The 22,518-nt window shown below is 39.3% G+C and overlaps 1 protein-coding gene across 1 annotated transcript in view; it reads right to left on the reverse strand.

The window, feature by feature from the left end:
* The window catches only part of KLF12 (KLF transcription factor 12), a 432,660-nt gene that overhangs the window by 14,086 nt on the left and 396,056 nt on the right, over positions 1-22,518 (reverse strand). The window contains exon 8 of the mRNA XM_047080662.1: positions 5,281-5,438. Within this exon, the coding sequence (XP_046936618.1) occupies positions 5,281-5,438 (158 nt within the window). The remainder of the gene's footprint in view (positions 1-5,280; positions 5,439-22,518) is intronic.

Consider the following 22,518-nt stretch of genomic DNA (forward strand, 5'->3'; position numbering starts at 1 on the left):
ACTCACGAATGTCTTTGTAGGAATATCGTGAACCCATTTCGAAATCTCACGCAGTTAAACCCGATGTCAAATTAGAAGCAAGAAATGTGGGAATAGCAGTGAAAAGTGATGAGGCAAGTAAGAAAGGTGAAAAAGCATGGAATCTGCAAGCATTTAGCATAGATGTTGTGTCTGAATGTGTGTGCATGCACACATGTGTGTTCTCCAAATGCACAATCATTATCTGATGTTAATTATAGAATGATATTAATTACAAAAGCATCATCCCTCAAGGGAAGAGGTAAATAATGCATCATTGCCTTCATCTGTGGAGGTAGGGAAGGACACATTTTATAGACTTAAATCACAATTGGTTAATAATTTTAAAGCATCCATATAAGTTAATTTCTTTGGTGTGTAAAATTCAGACATGAGTTACTTCTGATAAAGCCAGATAGATAAGAAATGTGATTGCTTTACATTTACTGATGATTAAAATTCAGGCAGATAGTTTTCATATGAATTAAAATGAATATTGGACAACACGGCTAAATGAGGCTCACAGACTTACTGGAGAGTAGGATATCGAGTTGGAGTATAAAGTATTCCCAGATTCATTTGAAACTGAGCATTTTTATATGCTAAAATTACTTTTTAAAAAATCTGGCTTAAAAAGTATCTTTACATTTTCTTTCCTTTGTTCATAAGTAAATTGCAATATTCTGCAGAACAGTGATAATGACGTCATGTTCCACACACCACCAGAGGGTTCCAGGGGACCCTCAGACCCTTTTAGAGTAGACCCAACAGCTGGTTGTAGTGCACCATCTAGTGGCTGAAGGAATCACTGATGCCTGAATGTTTCTTGTACTGCATTTTCGAAAACACTATGATATATATATTTAGAAAATAAGAGAATTGTAAATAGCAATTCCAGATTTATAAGACTATTTCCCTCTAAAACTTACATTTAGATCATTTAATAAGTAATAAAATTCTTGACATGAGGGAAAATCATAGTAACATGCTAGTTATGTATAACAAAGGCTTAGATGGCCATTAATTTCATTATACTGCACATTCATTTTAAACACACTGTCCACTGCTTCACGTAGAGGAGACACAATCTATACCAGTGAAGGGGAACAATGTACCTGCTGACAGGATTGCTGTATAGGATTGCTGAGATACAGTTTTTTCCTCCTTTTTACTGTGCCTTAAACAATTTACCACAGGCGAGTGTTAGTAAAGGCATTTAAAAATGTTCGGACAAGTATTTATGTTATTATCTAAACTGCACAGTCATGACAATATACTTACATCATTTTTAAATTTAAAAAGGCATTCTGCAGAATTTCTCTTTTTACTCTAAATTGCTATTATCTAGAAAATGTTCCTCTTTTCTACCAATGTGTTCAATTTACTGCGTTGAGTCCTAAATAGATGACTGGTCATGTGCTAATAATGCACAAAAGATCAAGTGTTAAAGGTAAAATTAATGTGACTTTATCAAAGAAAATTTCTCATGGCTACTTGCTCACCTCCTATAGCGTGCGTAGATCTTATAAGTCATGTTATAATCCCACACGCTACACTCATTGTGATTGGTCACACACAAATAACTTACTCAGTGTGCCTGGAGCAAAGGTAAGGCTAAGATATTTGTTAAAAGCAAAGCAAGCCAACCTCAATCCCTATACAGCTAGTGTTGATTTCATCTTGAACGCAAAGTTGAGAAATCTCGCATAGAATTATAAATCAGAAACAAGTATGGGCTCCCTCTGAACCAAGTGGCAGTAAATCAACCAAATCCCATTCTTTCTTTTTAGAAGTACTATTATTTGCTAATTTAGGAGGCTATGTCTCGCAGAGTAAGAATCTCCTTGTGAAATCGATGAATGGATTTGGGATGCCTTGGTTTGGAGCAGGGATTTCACAAGGACATTCTGATGTAGCTGTGAGACCAAGAAAGATGGGTTGGAGGTAGGACGATTAGGTGGATGTTTAGCTATTCGTTAATGAATTAAGACCACTTGGACGAAAGTCTCTGAGATCACATCTCAGGGCTTTGTCCTTGAACCTGTCCTACTTAATACCTGGCAAATATGGAGAAGCTGAAGGACAGAACTAAAATACTAAATGCAAGGCGGGCAGGGAGAGAGTTCAATGTCATTTCAACTTATTGGGAGAATGGGCCCCAATATCAAATGGATATAGAATAATTATTTCCCAGACTTGAAAGGGCAGGTGCAGCCCTCAGAATACCAGTTCTGGCCTGTATCTCCTACAAGAGATCAGCCAGCCTGCAGTGAAAAGTGTCCAGGGAGAGGAAACGCACTACTCCCAAGGGAGCCATCCCTTGAGGGACAGGTCTAACTACAAACACAACATTGAATGTTCAGGTTTAAAAAAATATTCTTAAATTTTTTATTTATTTTTGTGAGCAAGAGAGACAGAGTGTGAGCGGGGGGGAGGGGGCAGAGAGGGAGGGAAACACAGAATCCGAAGCAGGCTCCAGGCTCTGAGCTGTCAGCACAGAGTCCGATGTGGGGCTCAAACTCATGAACTGTGAGATCATGACCTGCACCAAAGTCGCATGCTTAACTGACTGAGCCCCTGAATGTTTAGGTTTTAAAAGAAACCAGTTATAGGTACAAGGGATGGGCAAGATGTAGTGTTCAGCACATTTTGATTTAGCTGACTTAAGAAAGAGAGTCAATTTCTAGAAGACAATACAATTGTTGCATTTTAAAACCTCTTTCCTCAATTTGTGGTGTGAAAATTTTAAAAGACACAGTGACATGTTGGAATACAGCTAGAAAAACGTGGCTAAGATGACTGAGGACACCTGGTTTGGAGAAATGAAGATGCAAGTCGTTGATGATGGGGTTTCGAGGGGCACCAGGGCCAGGAAGCGGAAATGAGAGCATGATAATTGGAGATATTCCATTTAACCCGAAAGTACTGAGAGCCGAACAGTGTCATAACAGGCAATTCAATACCGTATGAGGGGAGGACTTGGTCCTCAGAAATGTCACTCAACTTGTCTTGCAGAAGAATCAACCGTCTGCCACTTGGAAGTTACTAAAAACCACTGCTACGGGAACAATACTTGACCAGGAGACACCATTATACAAAGGAGGTAATGACAGCTGCAACCACCTGGTGTTGTGACGATCCAATAAAAGAAAAGATGTGTGCGTGTGCAGAAAACTGCATTGGAATGCCTTGTTCTTTGTAAGAGATGACACCCAAGGGATTCCCCTAGTTAGGGAACAAAGTAGACTCTGTGGCGTACAAGGTCCATTTGGACCCTAGGAGTCTATGATTTCATCTTATTAATAACCCAAGCTAATTAATTTTGCTTCAACATTCAAAGTTTATAATGCTTTGAACTATACATCATGTCTCCCCTACCTTCATAGTCTATGTCAAATCCCTTAATGCCATGAAGTTAGATCCTTTAATAGTACCTAATTAAACCATTTCCTCTCGTTCGTTGTTCATCATTCGGATAAACGGAATAGAGACGTCTGTGTACAAATGACGTTAATATGTATTTCAGTATGCGCAAGGAAAATAGAAATAACTTGAAATATATGGTGGTTTACTGTAGATAGATCCTTCTTTTTTTTTTTAATAATAGAAATGCTCCCTTTAAAACTCAGTATTATGACCTGATCATACTTAACGACTATGATTTATGTTCATTATCCACGGACAGGATGGAACATGCTTATTTGATTTTCATGTTTTTATATTCATTCTTTGCCTAAATGGTAAAGAAACTGATTCAAAAATAATGTCTAAGAAATGAAATAAAAACCTCTCCTGGGGAAGCTCGGAATCAATGGAGAGGCAAGAATCTGGAATTAAGTACAAAAAGGAAAAGGATTGGGAACAGGGATGAAAGATGAGGAGAAGTATGCAAAATATGCTGAATTATTGGAAGTATTAAAAGTATATCTTATATGTTAGATGAGCAAAAGTAAGCTTCAGATTCTACAATGCTTTTTTGACCTCAGGCAAGCCTCCTATGCCATAACTTCATCACACACACACAGATACACAGACACACACACGATGCCCGGTCTCAGTGTTTGCAGAGTCATGGAGCAGATTCTGTAAAGTACCTTTGGAAACCATCTAATAACATGAGTAAATAAATGGCAAAGAATGCTGGCTTAAACGATTTTGCTACCTCAGCTGGGAAACGGTTTTCATAGTGTGGTTATTTTAATATATTTGAGATGGCAATACTATTCACCCAGCCCAATGGGAGTCTGTTACACTTGAAGTTTCCAGTTAGAGGCAGGTGCTGGTGTCTGATTCCTGTTGAGGAGAGTCACTGGACTCCCCTTACTCCACATGTAGCATGTTGCTACCAGGAATTGCCAGGAATGTGTGTGAATGGGTTTCCCTCTTCTACCTGCTTCTTTGAGCTTCACACATTCTAGTCACCACTTTTCCTAGAAATGGTAGTGTAACTGTGGGGCCCTCCTTATACCTCCAGTCTTTTCCCAGAGCTTTCCGCCTTCCACTGGTGGCTCTCAACAGGATTCAGGAGCCAAGGAAGCCAGGGGATGCCAGCTAAGGGACACACAAGGCAGAGGATGGAAGGGGTGGGTGGATCAATACATGGACGGGTGGAGAGGGCGACGGCTGGGGGATGGGTGGGTGTGTGGATGAGTGGATGGTGACAAAGTCAGTAAATCATATGTGGTCTCAATTTCCTAAAATTCCTCTCTCTATATCCACAATGCCAATGAGATGAAATGGAATCATGTGGAAATATTTTTTAAACTCTTTACAGTGCTATGTGTACGTTGATTTATTTTATTTTTTTGGTTTACTTATTGGGTTATCTGGGGGATGAGACGGGGGGGGGGAAGCGTGATCTAAGTGGTGGTTAAAATGCTAACTTTAAGAAAACAGAACAATTTTGTTCAGCTTGTTCTTCAATGTGCTTTGTGGATATTTTAAAACCCGCTAAACTAGACAGTGATTAAGTGGCAACACTGATCATAGAAGAAGGCTAGATCCCTGTGTCATACCATCGTAAACCTCCTTAAGACACAGAAGACTTACTTCACTGGTTGCTAAAGTTCACTAAGACTTAAACCTTTTTCAGCTGAGAGAGCGGATCATTCCACTCAGAAAGGAAGCCAATTTGAAATGGCTGGGTAACAAGCAACACAGCATTCCAGCACGCTCACAACCCCGGAAGCAATCAGTGGCCCCCTCGGGATTTTCACTGAACCCCCCACCCCCACCCCAGTGAGAAGCCCTGTAACACAGTACCTGTATGTGTCCTTCGGTGAGCCTTCAGGTGAGAACTTTTTGTGTATACTTTGTTGCATCCCTCAAAGTCACATCTGTGAATACGCCGTTTTCTGGAGTCTGGGGATTCAGACCGTCTCTGGCGTCTTGTGCTCTCAATACTAAATGGTGAAATTGAACTGGAAAAAGAAAAACCAGAGTTAAGTGGTGAGAAACACACAGCACTCTGGTTTGTTCTAGTGGCACGAGAACTCCGTCTCATGGTCTATAGCTTCATATAAACTCGAGGCCCCAGGTCCCCACTTCCCACTGTCACTCTCTTGGACACATTTTATTTCTTAATCTCGAAGACAGGCAGCTTGACCTACTTCTGACGAAACACTCCTCTAGAGAGAAAGCTATGCTAAAACAACAAGACCAAAACAAAAACAGAGTAAAAGCAGTGGTAGGGATCCTTGTTATCAAAAGAAATAATCTGGAACTTCTGAATGACACTCACAGATAATATTTTTGGAAGCCCTGCTATAGACAGACAAAATGAATGCATTTAATAAGTAACACAAGGGTCTGAATTGCACGTGAAAACATATAAAATTGTGTAAAATCACAAGGTACATTTCAAAACAAGTGAGGTCAGGCTGAAAGAAATGACATCAGTACGTCAATAACATGACTCACGACGAGCTATTTCTGTTCACTAACATGCACCTGACATTTAACTTTTCCAGTTGGTGGTTTTTCATGGTGAGGAATAAAGTACATTGTATTTAAAGATTAGCTGTACCACCATTATGAGAAAAAGTTTTAACTATGAAATTTGGCCCTGACTTGCACGTTGTTTAATCTTCATGCCACAGTAGAAAAACAGGATTAGTTTGTAACGTCAGGTAATTGATTAACATGTACTTCTTCAAACCTTAATCTCTTTTGCTTGAGGTAGAAACGAAGAATATGACTAATCGTCTTTAGTTATCCATGGAGTTCTTTACTATTATTATGAAATACAACACAAAAGCAATCATCCGTATTTCTACCACACAAAATTTACCACTGTTAATATTTTCTTCCAGCTTTTTCGTGTCTTGACGCTTTTTAAAATTCATTTTTATTAGTAAATCACCTCTTTTTAAAAAGCTGAATGACTCTGAGCAAGAGTTCTTTGAAGTGAAGTTGAAGCTTTACCTAAGAAGATCACAGATGAAGACTGACCCCGCCTTTGTCTTCCATCCGCTTCCTCTCTGCGCAAACTTCTGCTACCAGTTTTCTCGGAATTCTTCCAATTCTTCCAAATGATCCTTACCTATACATATCTACAGTCATAGAAATTCATAATGTTGCTTGGTTTTTTAAGAGCCGTGTAAATATCATGTTGTTCACATCATTTTGCAAAGTGCTCTACACTTGCCTTTTCTTCACTCAACATGAAGCATTTGAGATTATCCATGCTGATGTCAACATTGGAGTTTATACTTGTAGTGTTACGTACCACCACGACTCTAGTCTAAGATATCTTCCTTTTATATTTAAAAAATTTTTTTAATTAAAAAAAATTTTTTTTTACATTCATTTATTTTTGAGAGACAGAGAGAGACAGAGCACAAGTGGGGGGAGGGGCAGAGACAGAAGGAGACACAGAATCCGAAGCAGGCTCCAGGCTCCGAGCTGTCAGTACAGAGCTCCATGCGGGGCTCAACCTCACAAACCGTGAGATCATGACCTGAGCCGAAGTCGGACGCTCAACTGACTGAGCCACCCAGGCACTCCTTCTTTTTATAGTTTAATGTCTCTAAAATCAGTAGCTTCTTACAATTTGATAGCTTGTCATAGTTTAACTGGCATAATTTTTTTGTTAGCGGTACATAAGTAATGGTGCATTTTACAATATGTGGTATTTTAAACTTATTTCAGGGGTTGGTAAGATTTTTCAGTAAATGGTTAGACGGTAAATATTTTGTTTTGACTTTGAGAGCCATACGGCATACATTTAACAAATCAACTCCACACTTGTAGCATGAAAGTAGCTATAGACAATACATAAACAAGAGAGCATGGCTAATGTTCCAATAAAACTTTATTTACAAAACAGTGGGTTGCACTTGGGTCCAGTGGTTGACACATGACTTAGATGAAATATGGTCCAGTGAATATTTATCCCAGAGTCTTAAAATCTATTTCCTAAGGGATGGCCATTTAGATTATTTTTTGAAGTTTATTTAACAGAGAGAGAGAGAGAGAGAGAGAGAGAGAGAGAGAGAGAGAATGAGGGGGGAGGGGCAGAGAGAGAGGGAGAGAGAGAATCCTAAGCAGTCTCCCCACTGTCAACGCAGAGCCTGATGCAGGGCTCAAACTCATGAACCATGAGATCATGACCTGAGCTGAAATCAAGAATTGGTTGCTTAACCAACTGAGTCACCCAAGAGCCCCCAAATTGTTTCTAGTATTTCACTGTAACATTGCTCCCCAATGTTTCCTTCTATGGTAATTGCCTTTTAAGTTTTCAATGTGTCTTCTCCCTTTTACAAATAACAGATTCAGCAGCCAAAGCTTTCTATTAGTAGCTAAGACAAAATATAAGTGGTGTTTATCTACTTGTGTCTTAAAAAGTTTTATGCAAGATCTTTATTAGTAGAAGAAAGAAAATATGGAGTGGCTTAGCCACTTTTTCCAGCTTTCCCATGAATCAATGTGGATTTGTGGTTTTCCACACAACCGACTCAGTTGTAGTGACTGGAGCCTATTGTGAAAAGAGTCAAAATAGTGTGACTGGCCTGTCCATGAAAGAACAGCTTCGGTCACTCCTGCCAAGGTACGCTCTGGCATAAGGTGCGATTCTGATGAACAAAATGGTATGTGTGATGACAGGGCAACGGTAATTCATTTCTTGGATATCAGGTCATGAAAATAAATATGGATCTTGGCACCGGGGACCTCAAAAACAGAAACTTCTGTGTTGTGATACATTTGACGTCTTTTAAATCAAGAGAAAATGATATGGTATCTGTTTCCTTCAAATTATAACTTAAAGTTATACTTGCTACACACTCATAAGCACCAGGGTAAATGTACCTATGCATAACCACACACATATATCGTTATGCCCGCAGTTTATTTTAGCTATTTATCTTGCGATGTATTCATGTATGCAGAGAGAAGTAAAAAAATAGATCTGAAATTAAAACCAGGTAACTACCAAGCATGTCTTTAAGGGACCAATGATGTCATGTTGCTCTCCAATCCTGTCAATCATGAACTATGTGGCAGGTGGGTAAGGAAAGCAGAGGCCACAGAATGGCATGATATTACTACACCAAGAGTCCTGAATTTAAACCAAAATGAAGTTAGGCGGACGGCCCTAATGCTAAAAACTTCACCCCCTGGTTTTTCCTCGTTTAGGAAATGGCCTGTTGTAGTCCATTTTGAAGAACCACCCCCTAAAGGTATCTATGCCATGAAAATAAGAAATAATTTTCAGGGCGCCTGGGTGGCTCAGTCAGTTGAGTGACCGACTTCGGCTCAGGTAATGATCTCACAGTTTTTGAATTCGAGCCCCGTGTCGCGTGGGGCTCTGTGCTGACAGCTCAGAGCCTGGAGCCTGCTTCAGATTCCATGTCTCCCTCTCTCTCTGCTCCTCCCCCACTCATGATCTCTGTCTCAGAAATAAACATTAAAAAAAATTTTTTTTTTAAATAAAAAAAAAAGAAAGAATTTTCTAAAAAGTATGTAGAATGAAGAGCTGCACCAGGCTGAGCTGGCTTGGAAACGATATCCAGTGGGGAAAATTTCTCCTGGCTCCCCTTTTCAAATGGCAGAGGCATCCTCCGAAGATTCTGAAGAACGTTTGGCTAGGCTGTGCCTTTCAGAACCACTTGCTGGATCTCTTTGTGGAAAAGTAAGAAGTGGGGCTGGAGTAGACAGGGATCAAAAGAGCAAAACGACTTCACGAACGCAGGAAGACGTGAGGACAGTCCCACTCCATGCAGGACCGCTGCTCTGCTGGGGCTCATGCACAAACCCACAGATGGCAGGCACTGGAGGGGGAAGATAACCAGAGATTGGGGGTTGGGCCAAGCCAAGTTCGTGGCAGGAAATGGGACAGTCAAGGCACTGGTGCCAAGCATCTCTAGAGCTTAGGACACTATGAGCATTCAAGAAATGTTTCCTGAATTGAATGAATGAATGAATGAATGAATGAGTGTATTAAGTCAGGCATTCCTAATTTTTAAATTAAAATAGTCAATCAATTAATCCTTACTTGGCTAATTAATCCTAACTAGGATTCTTTTATTTCAAGTCTTTGGTTAATGGTCATTCAATTCTTTACTCTTATTCTCATTTCCCTAAACTTCATATTTTTAACACTATTACGAAGTGGCTACTGAATATCAGAAGAGTCTGAGTAACCATTAAAACCGCATGTATGTAGGTGTCTCAGTTCTTTGCTCTAAAGTCAAGAGAATGGCAGCATTCTAAAGCATTCCTTACAATTAAAATTCTCAGTGGAAGCACACTGAGACCGCCCGGAACATGTTTAGGATGCTGGTGAATGAAATAAAAATCTTCCTTTTGATGCTGGTGAGCATGTATTGAACACGGGAGGGTGAACAGTGACCTTCCTCCTCAGCAGTAGCGTCCTGTCCTGTCCTACTCTGAGGCTCACCAGCAGGGGCATCTGGTAACAGAACAGCTGTACTTATGCTTTGGGTGTTTCTATTCTGCCCTTTCTACGCTTTCTGAGCCACGTGCCCTTTGTTGAGAAGGCCCTTAAGGTATCCCCAAACACATGCAAATTGGTCCTGTGCTTCGAAAGTTGGTCTTGTTCTCAAGAATGGAAATGCGCAAATACACCGCAGCCTACGCCAGCACAGGATTCTTCCAATAATCCTTAGTAATAAGCTTGGTATGATGAAAATGGTAGAGGTAAAACGGTTGCCAATGTGTTCCCAGAGACTGTACGAAAGGCATCTGCACAGTTCAAAAGAACAATAACTAAAGGCCCACTCCCTTCCCCAGAAGGTTAGACCATTTGGAGTAGTGAATGAGCGCCTGAGGGGGCCTCACAGGCACTGCGTTGTAATAATTAGATCTACAGAGAACAAATGAGTGAATCATGACTTCGGTTGCACAACAGTCCCACTTGGAATGGCAAGTTAAATTAGAATTAAACCCAGAGAGGCTCGAAAAGTCACATCCAGGAACAGCTCTATTTAAATAGAAGGCACTGCGTGCCTGCCATGAAAGAAATTAAGGTTAACTGTAATCAGCAGGTAATAAAAGACCATTTGTCACGTGTGACCTTAGTGTGATGAGGTGCCCTTCACTGAAATTGAAGTTTCTATAGGTGTTTGGAAAAAAAAGAAAAAAGAAAAAAGGAAAAGAAAAGAAAGCCAGGACATTCTTTTAAGGCTGAAAAAAGAAAGAGGACACATGCATCCCAAATTTTAAAACAAGAACAGAAAACAGTGGCGTAGAAGGTGCTTTAGCAAGTTCACAGGTTCAGTCTCAACAGACCTCCAAGGAGCATGGATGTGGATAACAACGATAGCTGACATTTACAGAAGGCTTACCATGCTCCAGGCGCTGCTCTAAAGGCTTTAAGCTTCAGAGCAACTTTGTGAGGTCGATATTATTACTACCCCTCGTTTAAAGGTAAGGAAACGGAGGCATAGAGAAGGCCAAGGCCAAAACAAAGTAGGTGGCCACACTAGGAATTGAACCCAAGTGGGTGACTCTAGAACCCAATCTTTTTTTTTTTTTTTTTTTTTTACGTTTATTTATTTTTGAGACAGAGAAACAGCATGGGGGGAGGGCAGAGAGAGAGAGAGGGAAACAGAGAATCCAAAGCAGGCTCCAGGCTCTGAGCTGTCAGCACAGAGCCCGACGCGGGGCTTGAACCCAAAACCGTGAGATCATGACCTGAGCTGAAGCCAGACACTTAACCGACTGAGCCACCCAGGCGCCCCTAGAACCCAATCTTAATGATTACCTTCTTTGGACTCGGATAGATACAGGTAACATAAACCAGCCTAGGATAAAATGTGAAAATGCGACAAAATAATCTGTATCAATTAAATTTTCCCTCTAGCCCAATTATAGAAAACAACAGCACCTAAAAGCATTCTTAAATGTACTCTGCTGTAATAAGACATATACTTTTCTCTTGAGAATTTTAAGGTAAACAGCTTTATAAATACTGCCAGTAGAGGTATTCACTATAATTACTTACTGTTAATCTACCTAGGAAAATACTTTCCTAAGTTGTTGTGGAAAAAATATTTATTTCCAGGGAGATGTTTTTCGAAGGCTGAGCCTGGCAGTGGTATGTGATTATGTCTCCCTTGACCACCAAGGCCACAGAACTAGTGTTTTCCTTGACATTCCAGTTTATTTACAATTGTACCAAAAATGATTTTGAGTTGGCTGCACTGATAGAGTTACCTTAAGGGAAGGGAGAGCATTCAGTTTTAAAAATACATTTTATGCCATTTTCGGAAGTTTATTTTAAAATTATTTTGAATGGGGCATTAAATATTACTTACTGGGATTGTGAATTAGCTTCTGCCACAGAATACAAGTAAGAACGAACCACTCCCTTGTTAGTAAATCAAACACTACACTGGGAATGAAATATCGAGGCCATAAGCCAAAAAAGAAGTTGATGAGACTTTCAGTTAACCAGACATTACATAAATCTTAGTAATAGAGCTTCTGTTCACTTGGACAAGCCAGATATTCGCATTTATTTTTTTGCAGGCTTTCTCTCAGCCACTAGATGGCTCTCAGGAGCAGGAATCTTTGTATCTGTCCTTCCATACTGTAACAGATTCTGTCCAGCTGCTATCAAACCAAATCAGTGTTTTTCTAGGATATTACTTGGGGAAAAGGTGCTATTTAGATACACTCACTATCTATTCCCTAGAAGCTACATCCCAAGGCAGTGCAGATGCACCAGCATGAAGTTCCTCTTTCACTGCTGCCTGCAGATTCCTACGGAAAACTACTTTTGATAACAGATTGAAATTGTAAGATTAGTAGTTGCCAGCCTTTCCAGAAGCTGTGACTAAGGCATTATACCGCTTCATGTTCAAATCTGGATTCAATAAAAATAAATCCATTTTCACAAAATGTATAAAGCAAGAGTAATACATTTGCTAAAATATGTCAACAAGCTTAATCTTAGCATATACTCAACTAGAACTTGGCACTTTTTTTCATATGAACAGAATATGCCCAAAATGTAGTTCTAATTATTGTTTTATGTTAATAAATAAAGTCTTCTACTAATTACAGATAATAAATTTATGAATGAGGTTTTCTGGGAGGTGGGTTTGTGGATAGACTCAGTATATCATGATTTTTACTTAAATATAACAGTTGTTACTAAGTCTTTTTCATCACTTGCTAGACCATTAAAATACTCAAAACTGTTATGGGCTTATATTTCTGCTCTTTTTTTGATTCATCACATTTTAGCAAGTTAAGATCATAAGTTGCAGTAACAAAAGGCTTAAAGATAAAACAGAAAAAAAAGGAACCAGTTAATGGCATTAGCTGTGGTTGGTTTTATCATCAAATTTAGGATGAATTTAGATTACAAGCTGAGAGGGGATTGTTTGTTAACAAAAGAGACCCATTTCACAGGGCAGTATCTATTCAAAATAGCTACTGTGGGGTGGGGTGGGGCACCTGGGTGGCTCAGTCAGTTAAGCATCTGACCTCAGATCAGGTCAGGATCTCACAGTTCCTAGAGTTCCAGCCAAACGTTGGGCTCTGTGCTGACAGCTCAGAGCCTGGAGACTGCTTCAGATTCTTTGTCTGCTTCTCTCTCTTTCCCTCCCTCACTATCTGTCTCTCTCAAAAATACATAAACGTTAAAAAAAATTTAAAAAGTTACTTTGGGGAAATGCTGTATGCATTGCAAAGACTTGACCCCATCAAATCAATTCATAATATCGGCTGAAACAAGTGTGGATTTCTGAATTACACTGGACACTGAATAGAAGACACATAATGTACTGAAATATTCCAATGAACTTTCCGCAGAATTTCTTCAGAAAACATCAGGGTTGAAACTCTGTTTTATGCCAGGAGTTGTAGCTTACTGGATCATCTGAATCTTAAACTTACTAGGTATAAAAAGGAGCAATTATTTAAACCTGAAAGCCTTTAAGGCAGGCCCTGTTCTCTCCAGTTGCCATAAGTCCTACTGTTACCTATTGCCTTACAAGGGCAGCGCTTTACATTAATCTTCAGGGTATTGTCCATGAACCCATCTGATTTGGAGATCCTCTAGAATCCTGCTAGGTTAAAAATAAATAAATAAGTTCTACTTACTTCCTTAAAGATAAACTTTAAACTTGTCAAGAATGCAGATATGGTCTGATGCATGCCTCTCTTGAAGTTGGCCTATCAACAGGTGCCTGGAAGTGTGAAGGGGGGAGGGAGGAGGGAAGGAAGGGAGGAAGGGAGGGAAGAAGGAAGGGAGGGAGGGAGAGAGGGAGGGAGGTAGGGTGGGAGGGAGGAAGGGAGGAAGGAAGGGAGGAAGGAATGGAAGGAGGGAGGAAGGAATGGAAGGAGGGAGGAAGGGAGGGAGGAAGGGAGAGAGGGAGGAAGGGAGGGAGGGGGGATGGGAAGAGGGAGGGAGAGGGAGGGAGGGAGGCAGGAAGGAAGGGAGGGAGGAAGGGAGACAGGGAGGAAGGGAGGGAGGGAGGAAGGGAAGGGAGAGGGAGGGAGAGAGGGAAGGAGGAAGGAAGGAAGGGAGGGAGGGAGGAAGGAAGGGAGAGAGGGAGGAAGGGAGGGAAGAAGGGAGAAGAGAGGGAAGGAGGGAGGGAGGAAGAGAGGGAGGGAGGGAGGGAGGACGGAATGAGAGGAGGGAGGAAGGAAACAAACAAGGAAGGGATAGGAGGTTGGGTAACACAGTCAGGCCTGTGAGGACTTTATTAAATGTGGACACTGGAGTCTCACCCTAACACTGCTCGAGGGCAGAATTTTATAGAAAGAAGTTAGTTTTTCTCTATCAGAAGGTCTTATTGTAAGGCAGATTCACTAACAAGATAGCCCTATGGATGTACTCCAGGCAACGGCAGGATATAAAGCTCTGTATTTTAAATATCAAGACATATATAAAATGTTTTGGGGTGCCTGGGTGGCTCAGTCGGTTAAACGTCTGACTCCTGATTTTGGCTCAGGTCATGATCTCACGGTTCATGAGATTTCTTGCTCCATGTTGGGCTCCATGTGCCGATAGTGCAGAGCTTGCTTGGGATTCTCTCTCTCTCTCTCTCTCTCTGTCTCTCTCTCTCTTTCTGCCCCTCCCTGGCTCATGCATGTGTTCTCTCTCTCGCTCTCTCTTAAATAAATAAACTTAAAAAAATAAAACCTGTATAAAATGTTTCATACAGTTCTAATGAGATAGTATAATGTAAATCATAAATAAACTTTTGAAGTGACCACCAAAACAGGCCTCCACCTATTTTATGCTGATCATTAACCAGGTCTATGTTACACTAGAGATTTCTTTTATTAACACTGAAATTATATCAGTTAGCTATCTGGTACTTAAGCTTACAGAAATTATTGAAGCAGTTTTTATTGCACGTATGGGGATATATAAATAACAAAACCAAGTAGATTTCATTGGTATTCCACTTGAATTTTGTTGGCCAAAAGGGCTGTCTGGTGCCACAGACAGGCGTTTCTCCTACCATCAAATCAGCATGTATTTGAGGAAAAAAATAAAATCTTCCCAATTACGGAGGGAATATTTTACCTGTTTTGTACTTCCTTTCCTGAGAATTTCACTTAGTTTTTGAATACCCCACCAAATTAATGTTGAAAAAAATTAAGAAAATATATTAATGTGACCCACATTCGTATTTGGAAGACATGTAGAAGGTGAGGAAACAGGTTCAGAAAGTTAATGAATTACTATGCCACAGCCACCTAGCTAAATATTGGCAGAGTTGGAACCAGATGCCCAGTTCCTGGCCCCTCAAGCTAGGACTCTTCCATTCTCCAATAAGGTTGTAGAAAGAGCTGTGTCATAATTTTTACTTAGTATGAAGGCAAATCTGCTTGGCAACACTGATAGTCATTTTTTTTCTTTCATCAAATAGACTAAAATACTCCCCACCCTATTTGCTTTTTTGCTTTGGCTGCCAGGAAACTCAGCCACGATAGCCTAGGATTTGGTGCTTGTTTTCTACTCAAATTACACAACTCCCAAACTAAAACTATACAGTTTTTATCCTACAGAGTAATTTTAAATGTATGTCTCATGAATTACTTTCAGCACTACGTGGAATATTTATGTTAAACAAGGAAAACAAAACAAAAGAACATTTACTTAAAAATGGAGAAAAACATGTGAAATGTGAATCTGAGTTTTAACACGCAGACCTCTAAAGTTTTGTATTCTAAGCTCATATTTTTATCTTTAAGAAAAAAAGAGAAAACAAGACTATTTTTTGTTGCTGTTCCTTCAGAAAAAGCATAGACTGTAACCTGATAATCTAAATATGAATCATAAATTATAATTTATTAGTGATGGTATTTTAGACATTTAATCTCTTTGATTTTCAGATTCCCAAAATTCAAATGTGGAGCCATCAGAACGATTTGCCAAGAGTAATGTAAACCTGACTCAATGTCAATATATCTTTAACACTTCTTAATTTCAGGCTCTTCCTTATTCTTCCTTTTCTGGTTAATAACTTTAAGATATAATTCACACATGGGGAGGAGGATGGGGGGATGAGCTAAATGGGTGGTGGGCATGAAGGAGGGCACTTGTTGGGATGAGCCCTGGGTGTTATATGTAAGTGATGAATCACTAAATTCTACTCCTGAAACCCATACTACACTATATGTTAACTAACATGAATTAAAAAGAAAAAAGACGTAATTCACATAAGAAAAAATTCAACCTATAAAATGTACGATTCAGCAGCATTCATTATATTCACAATGTTATGGAACCACAACCTCTGTCTAGTTCCAGAATAGTCTCATCACCCGGAAAGGAAATTCCATATAATGCACCTCCCCCACCGAGTCCCGGGGGACAACTCAACTACTTTCATCTCCATAGATTTGCCTATTCTACACATTTAGGAGAAACAGAATCATACAAAATGGGTCCTTTTGTGCCTGGCTTCTTTCCTAAATTTAGCATCAAGTTTTCAAGGGTCACCCATATTGTAGCATACATCAACACTTCATTCCTTTTTACAACTGAATCCTATTCCATTATAGAGATATGGCATACTCTCTTACCTGTTCATTAGCTGATGAACTTTTCAGCTATTATGACTAATGCTGCTATGAACATTTGTACACGTTTTTGGTGGACATGTTTTATATTCTCTTAGGTATATATCTAGGAGCAGAATTAACAGTGCTAGATTATATGGTAAGTCTACGTTTAATACTGAGGATTTTTCAAACTGTTTTTTCAAAGTGACTACACCATTTTGTAATTTGACCAGCACTGGAAGTTATAATCCCTCATCATCCTCATCAAACATTGTGACTGTTGTCTTCATTTTAGCCATCCCAGTGTGTGTATCTCATCATGGTTTTGCTTTGCAATTTCCCTAATGGCTAACGAAGTGGAGCATCTTTTCATGTGCTCATAGACCGTTTGTAGATCTTCTTTGGAGAAATGTCTATTCAAATATGTTGCCTATTTTAAATGTGGGCTGCCTTTGTATCGCTGAGTTGTGGGATTTCTATTTATTCTAGGATACAAGACTCTTCTCAGATACATGCTTTGCAAATATTTTCTCCCAAATCCGTGGCCTGCCTTTTCACTTTCTTGTGTCCTTAAAGCATAATAGTTTTAAATTTTGATTAAGTCCAATTTAATACTTCCTTAGCCATTATGTGTGTTTGCTATTATATCTAAGAAGGCTTTAACTAACTTATTAAGGTCTTGAAGATTTACTCTTCTGTTTTCATCTAAAAGCATTATAGATTTAGCTCTTACAGTTAGATCTATGATCATTTTGGGCTAATTTTTGTGTATGGAGTCTAATTTCATTCTCTCCATATGGTTATACAGCGGCCCCAGCATTATTTGCTGAAAAGATTTTTCTTCATTGGATTGTCTTGGCACCCTTGTGAAAATCAACCGACCATAAATGAAAAGGTTTATTTCTCAACTCTTGCTTCTGCCCCATTCATTTCTATGTGTACACTTTAACCCTAGTACCACACTGTCTAGGTTTTATAGCTTTGAGGTAAATTTTGAAATTGGACATTGTTAGTCTTCTAAATTTGTTCTTTTTTTCAAGACTTTTTCCAAGATTATTTTCAAATGAATTGCAAGGTCAGTTTGTCAATTTCTGCAAAATAAAATGCAGTTAGAATTTAAGTAGGGGTTTCATTGAATTTATTTACCGTTTTGTGGAATGCTGCTATCTTACCAACATTAAGTCTTTCAATCCATGAACATGGGACATCTTTCCATTTAAGATTTAATTTTTTATCATAGTTTTCGTGTTCCAAGATGTTCAGTGTTAAAGACATTCCTTTCCATTCTTAGTTTGCTGAGTGTTTTTATCATTGAAACGATGCTAGAATTGTCAAATGCCTTTTCTGTACCTCTTGAGATAATCACGTGGTCTTGCCTTTTAGTCTATTAATATAACGTATTATACTGATTGACAGTCCTGTGTCAAACCAGTCTCATTCCTGGGTTAAATCTCACTTGGTCATGGTATATAATTATTTTTGTATGTTGCTAGATTCAGTTTGCTTGTATTTTGTTATGGGCTCTTGAGTTGATATTCGCAAGGGATTTTGTTGTGTAGTTTTCTTGTGATGTCTTTATCTGGTTTTGGTATCAGAGTAATGTTGTCCTCATTGAAGAAGTTGGGAAGAGAATGTTCTGTGCCCCTTCTTGACCTTGGGTTTCATGATACCATATTTACACCAAGAACCATTCCTTACTATGTTGACTATTCCTATTTGCTAATACCCTTTCTCTTCAGCCTCAGTTTTGCTGTTAGCCTGCTTCTATGGAGCTGATGTTTCTGACATTTCTAAGCTATTGGCCCTACTCTCACCTAGAAGTTCTCATATGCAACTAAAGTCTTGGGGTCACCAAATGCACAATCCTGGCCTATCCCTATTCCCCTAAGAAGGAAGATTAGATTAAAAAAACAAAATAAAACAAAACAAAAAGCTTTGTAAGCTTTAGAGCATCATGCAAATATTACTTTCCCAATTTCACTTTTCTCCATTATTGGTATAGCACTATCTATGGTTCCCAGGATCAAAGTATTGTTTGTTATTACTGGTAGTCTCTTAATGTGTATGGTATTGTTTTAGTAAACTTGCTGTGTGTTGTAAAATACTACAGGTGGCATAACAACGGCTTATATATTGTCATATGTAAACTTAGAAGATCATCACAGAAAGGTAGGCAGGATCAACATGGGCAGTCTGACAGCTGACAAATAGCAGAGAAAAGCAGCTCAGGACAGTTAAATGCCTGGGAAATAATAAGAGTAGTAGTCTACGCCTCTTTCTACATCACATCTTTCCTACAGAAAGATGAAGAACCTTTAATATATCATGATGGAAATACTAAATCTCTTGCATATATTTATTGATGATTAAATATCATTTGTACTGTTGATATTTTTTACCAGGTTTTCCCTGCTGAGAAAATCAGTAAGATAAGAGAGTTTAAATTAGTAGCAGTCTGTTATATACATATTTTTCATCTTAACTCTATTGATTCAATAAAATAAAACAACAGGGGCACCTGGCTGGCTCAGCCGGAAGAGCATATGGCTCTTGATGTCAGGGCTGCAAGTTCAAGCCCCACGTTGGTGCAAAGATTACTCAAATAAATAAAACTTTTAAAAAATTACAAAAAATAAAACAACAAATATTTTCTGTGAGTTCACCATAGCAAAGCAAGTGGGCATCCTCAAAAAGTTTATAATCTGGTGAGGTATAGGATTTGAAGATTTATCTCCCTCAGGTAGGTGAAAAAAGACTCAAACCTTTGCCAATTCCATGGCGTGTGGAAATATAGCCCCCAACCAGTCAAGATGTATGTGGATTTCTGGGAGGTGTATGTTCTCAGGGCCTCCTAGATCTCTAGCATCAATCCTGATGCTAAAACCAGCACCACCTTCAATTTTCACATCAAGAACAACCACATAAACTCATCTGAGGGTTTAATAGCCCTTTTTACTATAGGCTCCTAGAGTTTGGCGCTCTTTTTCTAGTGTTCTCAGCATTGGTAAAATGCCTTGGGCTACCTCTGTGGTACTCACTGGTCCCATCTGGCTTCAGGCAATCCCTCATTTTACTGGCAGTTTCTCTCTCCTTCCTCTCTTCTCTGGTTTCTGCTCCCATCCCTAGCTCATCTTTATTTAGAAGAAAAACAATAAATTCCTTCCCTTTGTGCATGCAAGAGTGGCTTGCCCCTACTTAAAGCCTTGTGGTTCCAGTTACATACAAGTCTTTGGCTGGGAGGTGAGAACAGGGTTTACAGCTTAAAGTCCACCTCCAAGCATTCCTAAGGACACATTTTCCATACCGAGAGAGTTTTGTTCTGGAGGAACTTGGTGCCAGCTGTTAACATAATAAAAATTTCTTCAACTTATTATATATGCAAATCATAATTACACAAGGCATAAACATGATTAGTGATAAAGAAAAGAATAATAAAGTACTATGGGATTAAAGGGAGAGAGTGTTTCATTCTGGTTGAGATCAGGACAAACTTAACGGAGGATACCAACAAGTAGGTCTTGAAGAATACTGACAAGCTGCCATGTGCGTGGTGAAGAGAAAGCAGAAGAGATGAGAACAGAAAAGATGAGGACAATGGTCCAGATACCATCGACTTTGTTCCCTATGGAGAACTACATTTTGTAGGTCCTAGAAAAAATCAGGATTTTTTTTTTTTTTGAGGAAAATCTTGGCTCATGAAAGTAAAATTTATTGGTGAGGAAGTGATTAAAGTCAAGGCCCTTATCAATTAGAGAGCCATTAATTGCTATGACCTAAGAAGCAGATTCTCCCTGAGCCAAACTAGTGTCTTTAAATCTGAACACAAGAGGACCAATTCCAAGGCATTTCAGGAGTAGATCTGTCAGTTCTTGGTGACCGGTTAGAAAATGGTGGATAAAGGAAAGAGGAATGATAGGTGAGCCCAATGGCTGAGCCTGGGTGACCAGGATAAGAGCAATGTCATTAGCTAACCTAGAGTCCACAGGAGGGTGGCAAGATAGGAAAAGCTAATGATTCAAATTAATGCACATATAAACAATAGATATATGTTTCAAAGACAACAGAGTGGCACTTTCTTTTCACTTGCTAGGCAAGTAATAAATTAAAAGGGGAGTAGAAACTAGGTAATAAAGAAGTATTTTCAAGGATAACTTGAATGGATTTCATAAAAGAAAGCTCATAAAACAAATTTAATGGTAATGGAATTTCATTAAGTGCTGTCCAATCTGTAATTGTAAAGGCCAGGTACTTTGCAGAGAAAATTAGACGAAAAATGCATCGTTTTTGTTTATTCAGTCAATTAACATTCATTAAATTTGTTTGGGGATATTACTAAGTTTATAGTTGGCAGTTTATATACTTGATGACCTAGGTGATTGCTTTTCTGATTGGTTTTAATTATAGGAGTTTGTTTTCCTGGACCTCAAAGAGATCCACTTAAGTGGAAGGGGGCACAAGGATGAAAGAAACACATTTGGAAGCTCTTGCTATTGCCTTAGGCAGCTTGCTGGGTGTTTTGCATAGAAGAATAGCTTGAAACAGTGGATGGACTGAAAGACAAGAGTTCAGAACTACCAGGGTAAGAATCTTGCTGTTGAAATTTTAGCTTTGTCTTAGAAAAACTTAGTAGCTTCCCTAAACTTTGCCTTTTTTTTAATTTTTTTTTTTTAATAAGACAGTAATACCTACCTTGCAGGGTTATAAGAAAGATTAGGGTTATGAAAATAAAACCCTGTATACAAACAGGGGGATATTCAGGACAACAGAAGTTACTGTTGTTTCACTTTGTGCTAACCTCGATTATTAGCCCCATTTTACAGATGAGGACTCTGGGATTCAGTCAAGTTAAGTAACTCACCAGAGAGCACAAGGGTTAAGAGGTGGGGGCCGACTTTTTTTTTTTTTTTTTTTAGTAATTGTTATTCCAGTCATCTAAAAACACTTCCTGGCAGAGGGGATGTTCGACAGAAATTTGCTGAATATTAATGAAAAGTATCTTGTATCTATGTTTCTCCCTTTCTCTTGATCTCTGAATCCTGGAGGGTCGCTGAGCTCAGTCTTCTGGCCACTTCTCTTTTCTGCTTCAACTCTTTCTCCAGCTGATCGTGTTCACTTCTACGTCTTGTACAGTGTGCTTTACATACCGTCTTTTTGCATGCTACCCATTTTTATTTCTATAGCCCCTCTTCCCTGAGCTCCAGACTCATGTATCTTTTTGACCTTCCACTTGTGTGTCCATCAGACATCTCGAACATGGTGAAAGCTGAACACATGACATTCTCCCCCAAACTCCCTCCTCCCCCAGTTTTCTCTATCAGAGGAAATGACCACTATTCTCCTGGTGGCTCATTATCTCCCATCTGACATCTGCCAATAGGACCGAACGGCTCAACTTTCCAAACGTATCCAGACTTCGATACTTCTCACCAGCTTCACCACCACACTCCTCTCTTATCTGGCTTCCTGCTGTAGCATCTAATCAGAATCCTTTGTCCTTCCATACCCTTTCCCCTTTCCCCACACTTTTTTGTTTTTTTTATGGTAAATATATGTAGCATAGAATTTACCCCTTTAATAATTTTTAAGTGTGCATTTCAGTGGCATTCAGTATATTCACATTAACACAAGCCAGAAAAAGAGAGGAGTTAAAGTGCTAGGGGAGTAATGGAAGGGAGTATTTCATTCTGGTTGAGATCAGGGAAGCTTAATGGAGGATACCAACAAGTGGGTGTTGCAGAATACAGACAAGCAGCCACGTGAGAGGCGAAGAGAAAGCAGAAGAGAAGAGAACAGAATGACCAGGCCCAGATACCAACTGTGAGGGTTCTCTTCTATAGAACTGCATCTTGTAGGTCCTAGAATATCAGGATTTCTGTTGTGTTGTTTTGTTTTAGGAGGAGAATTTCGGCTTATGAAGGTAGAATTCATTGCGAAGGAAGTGATTAACGTCAGTCATCACCCACAGTGTTACCCAGGTGTGGCCTTAAGCATGATCTCCTCCCTCCTTCC

This window comes from Lynx rufus, unplaced genomic scaffold (assembly GCF_022079265.1).
Source record: "Lynx rufus isolate CCGP_SWC_20201006 ecotype Redwood Valley unplaced genomic scaffold, mLynRuf1.p SCAF_1, whole genome shotgun sequence".
NCBI lineage: Eukaryota > Metazoa > Chordata > Mammalia > Carnivora > Felidae > Lynx > Lynx rufus.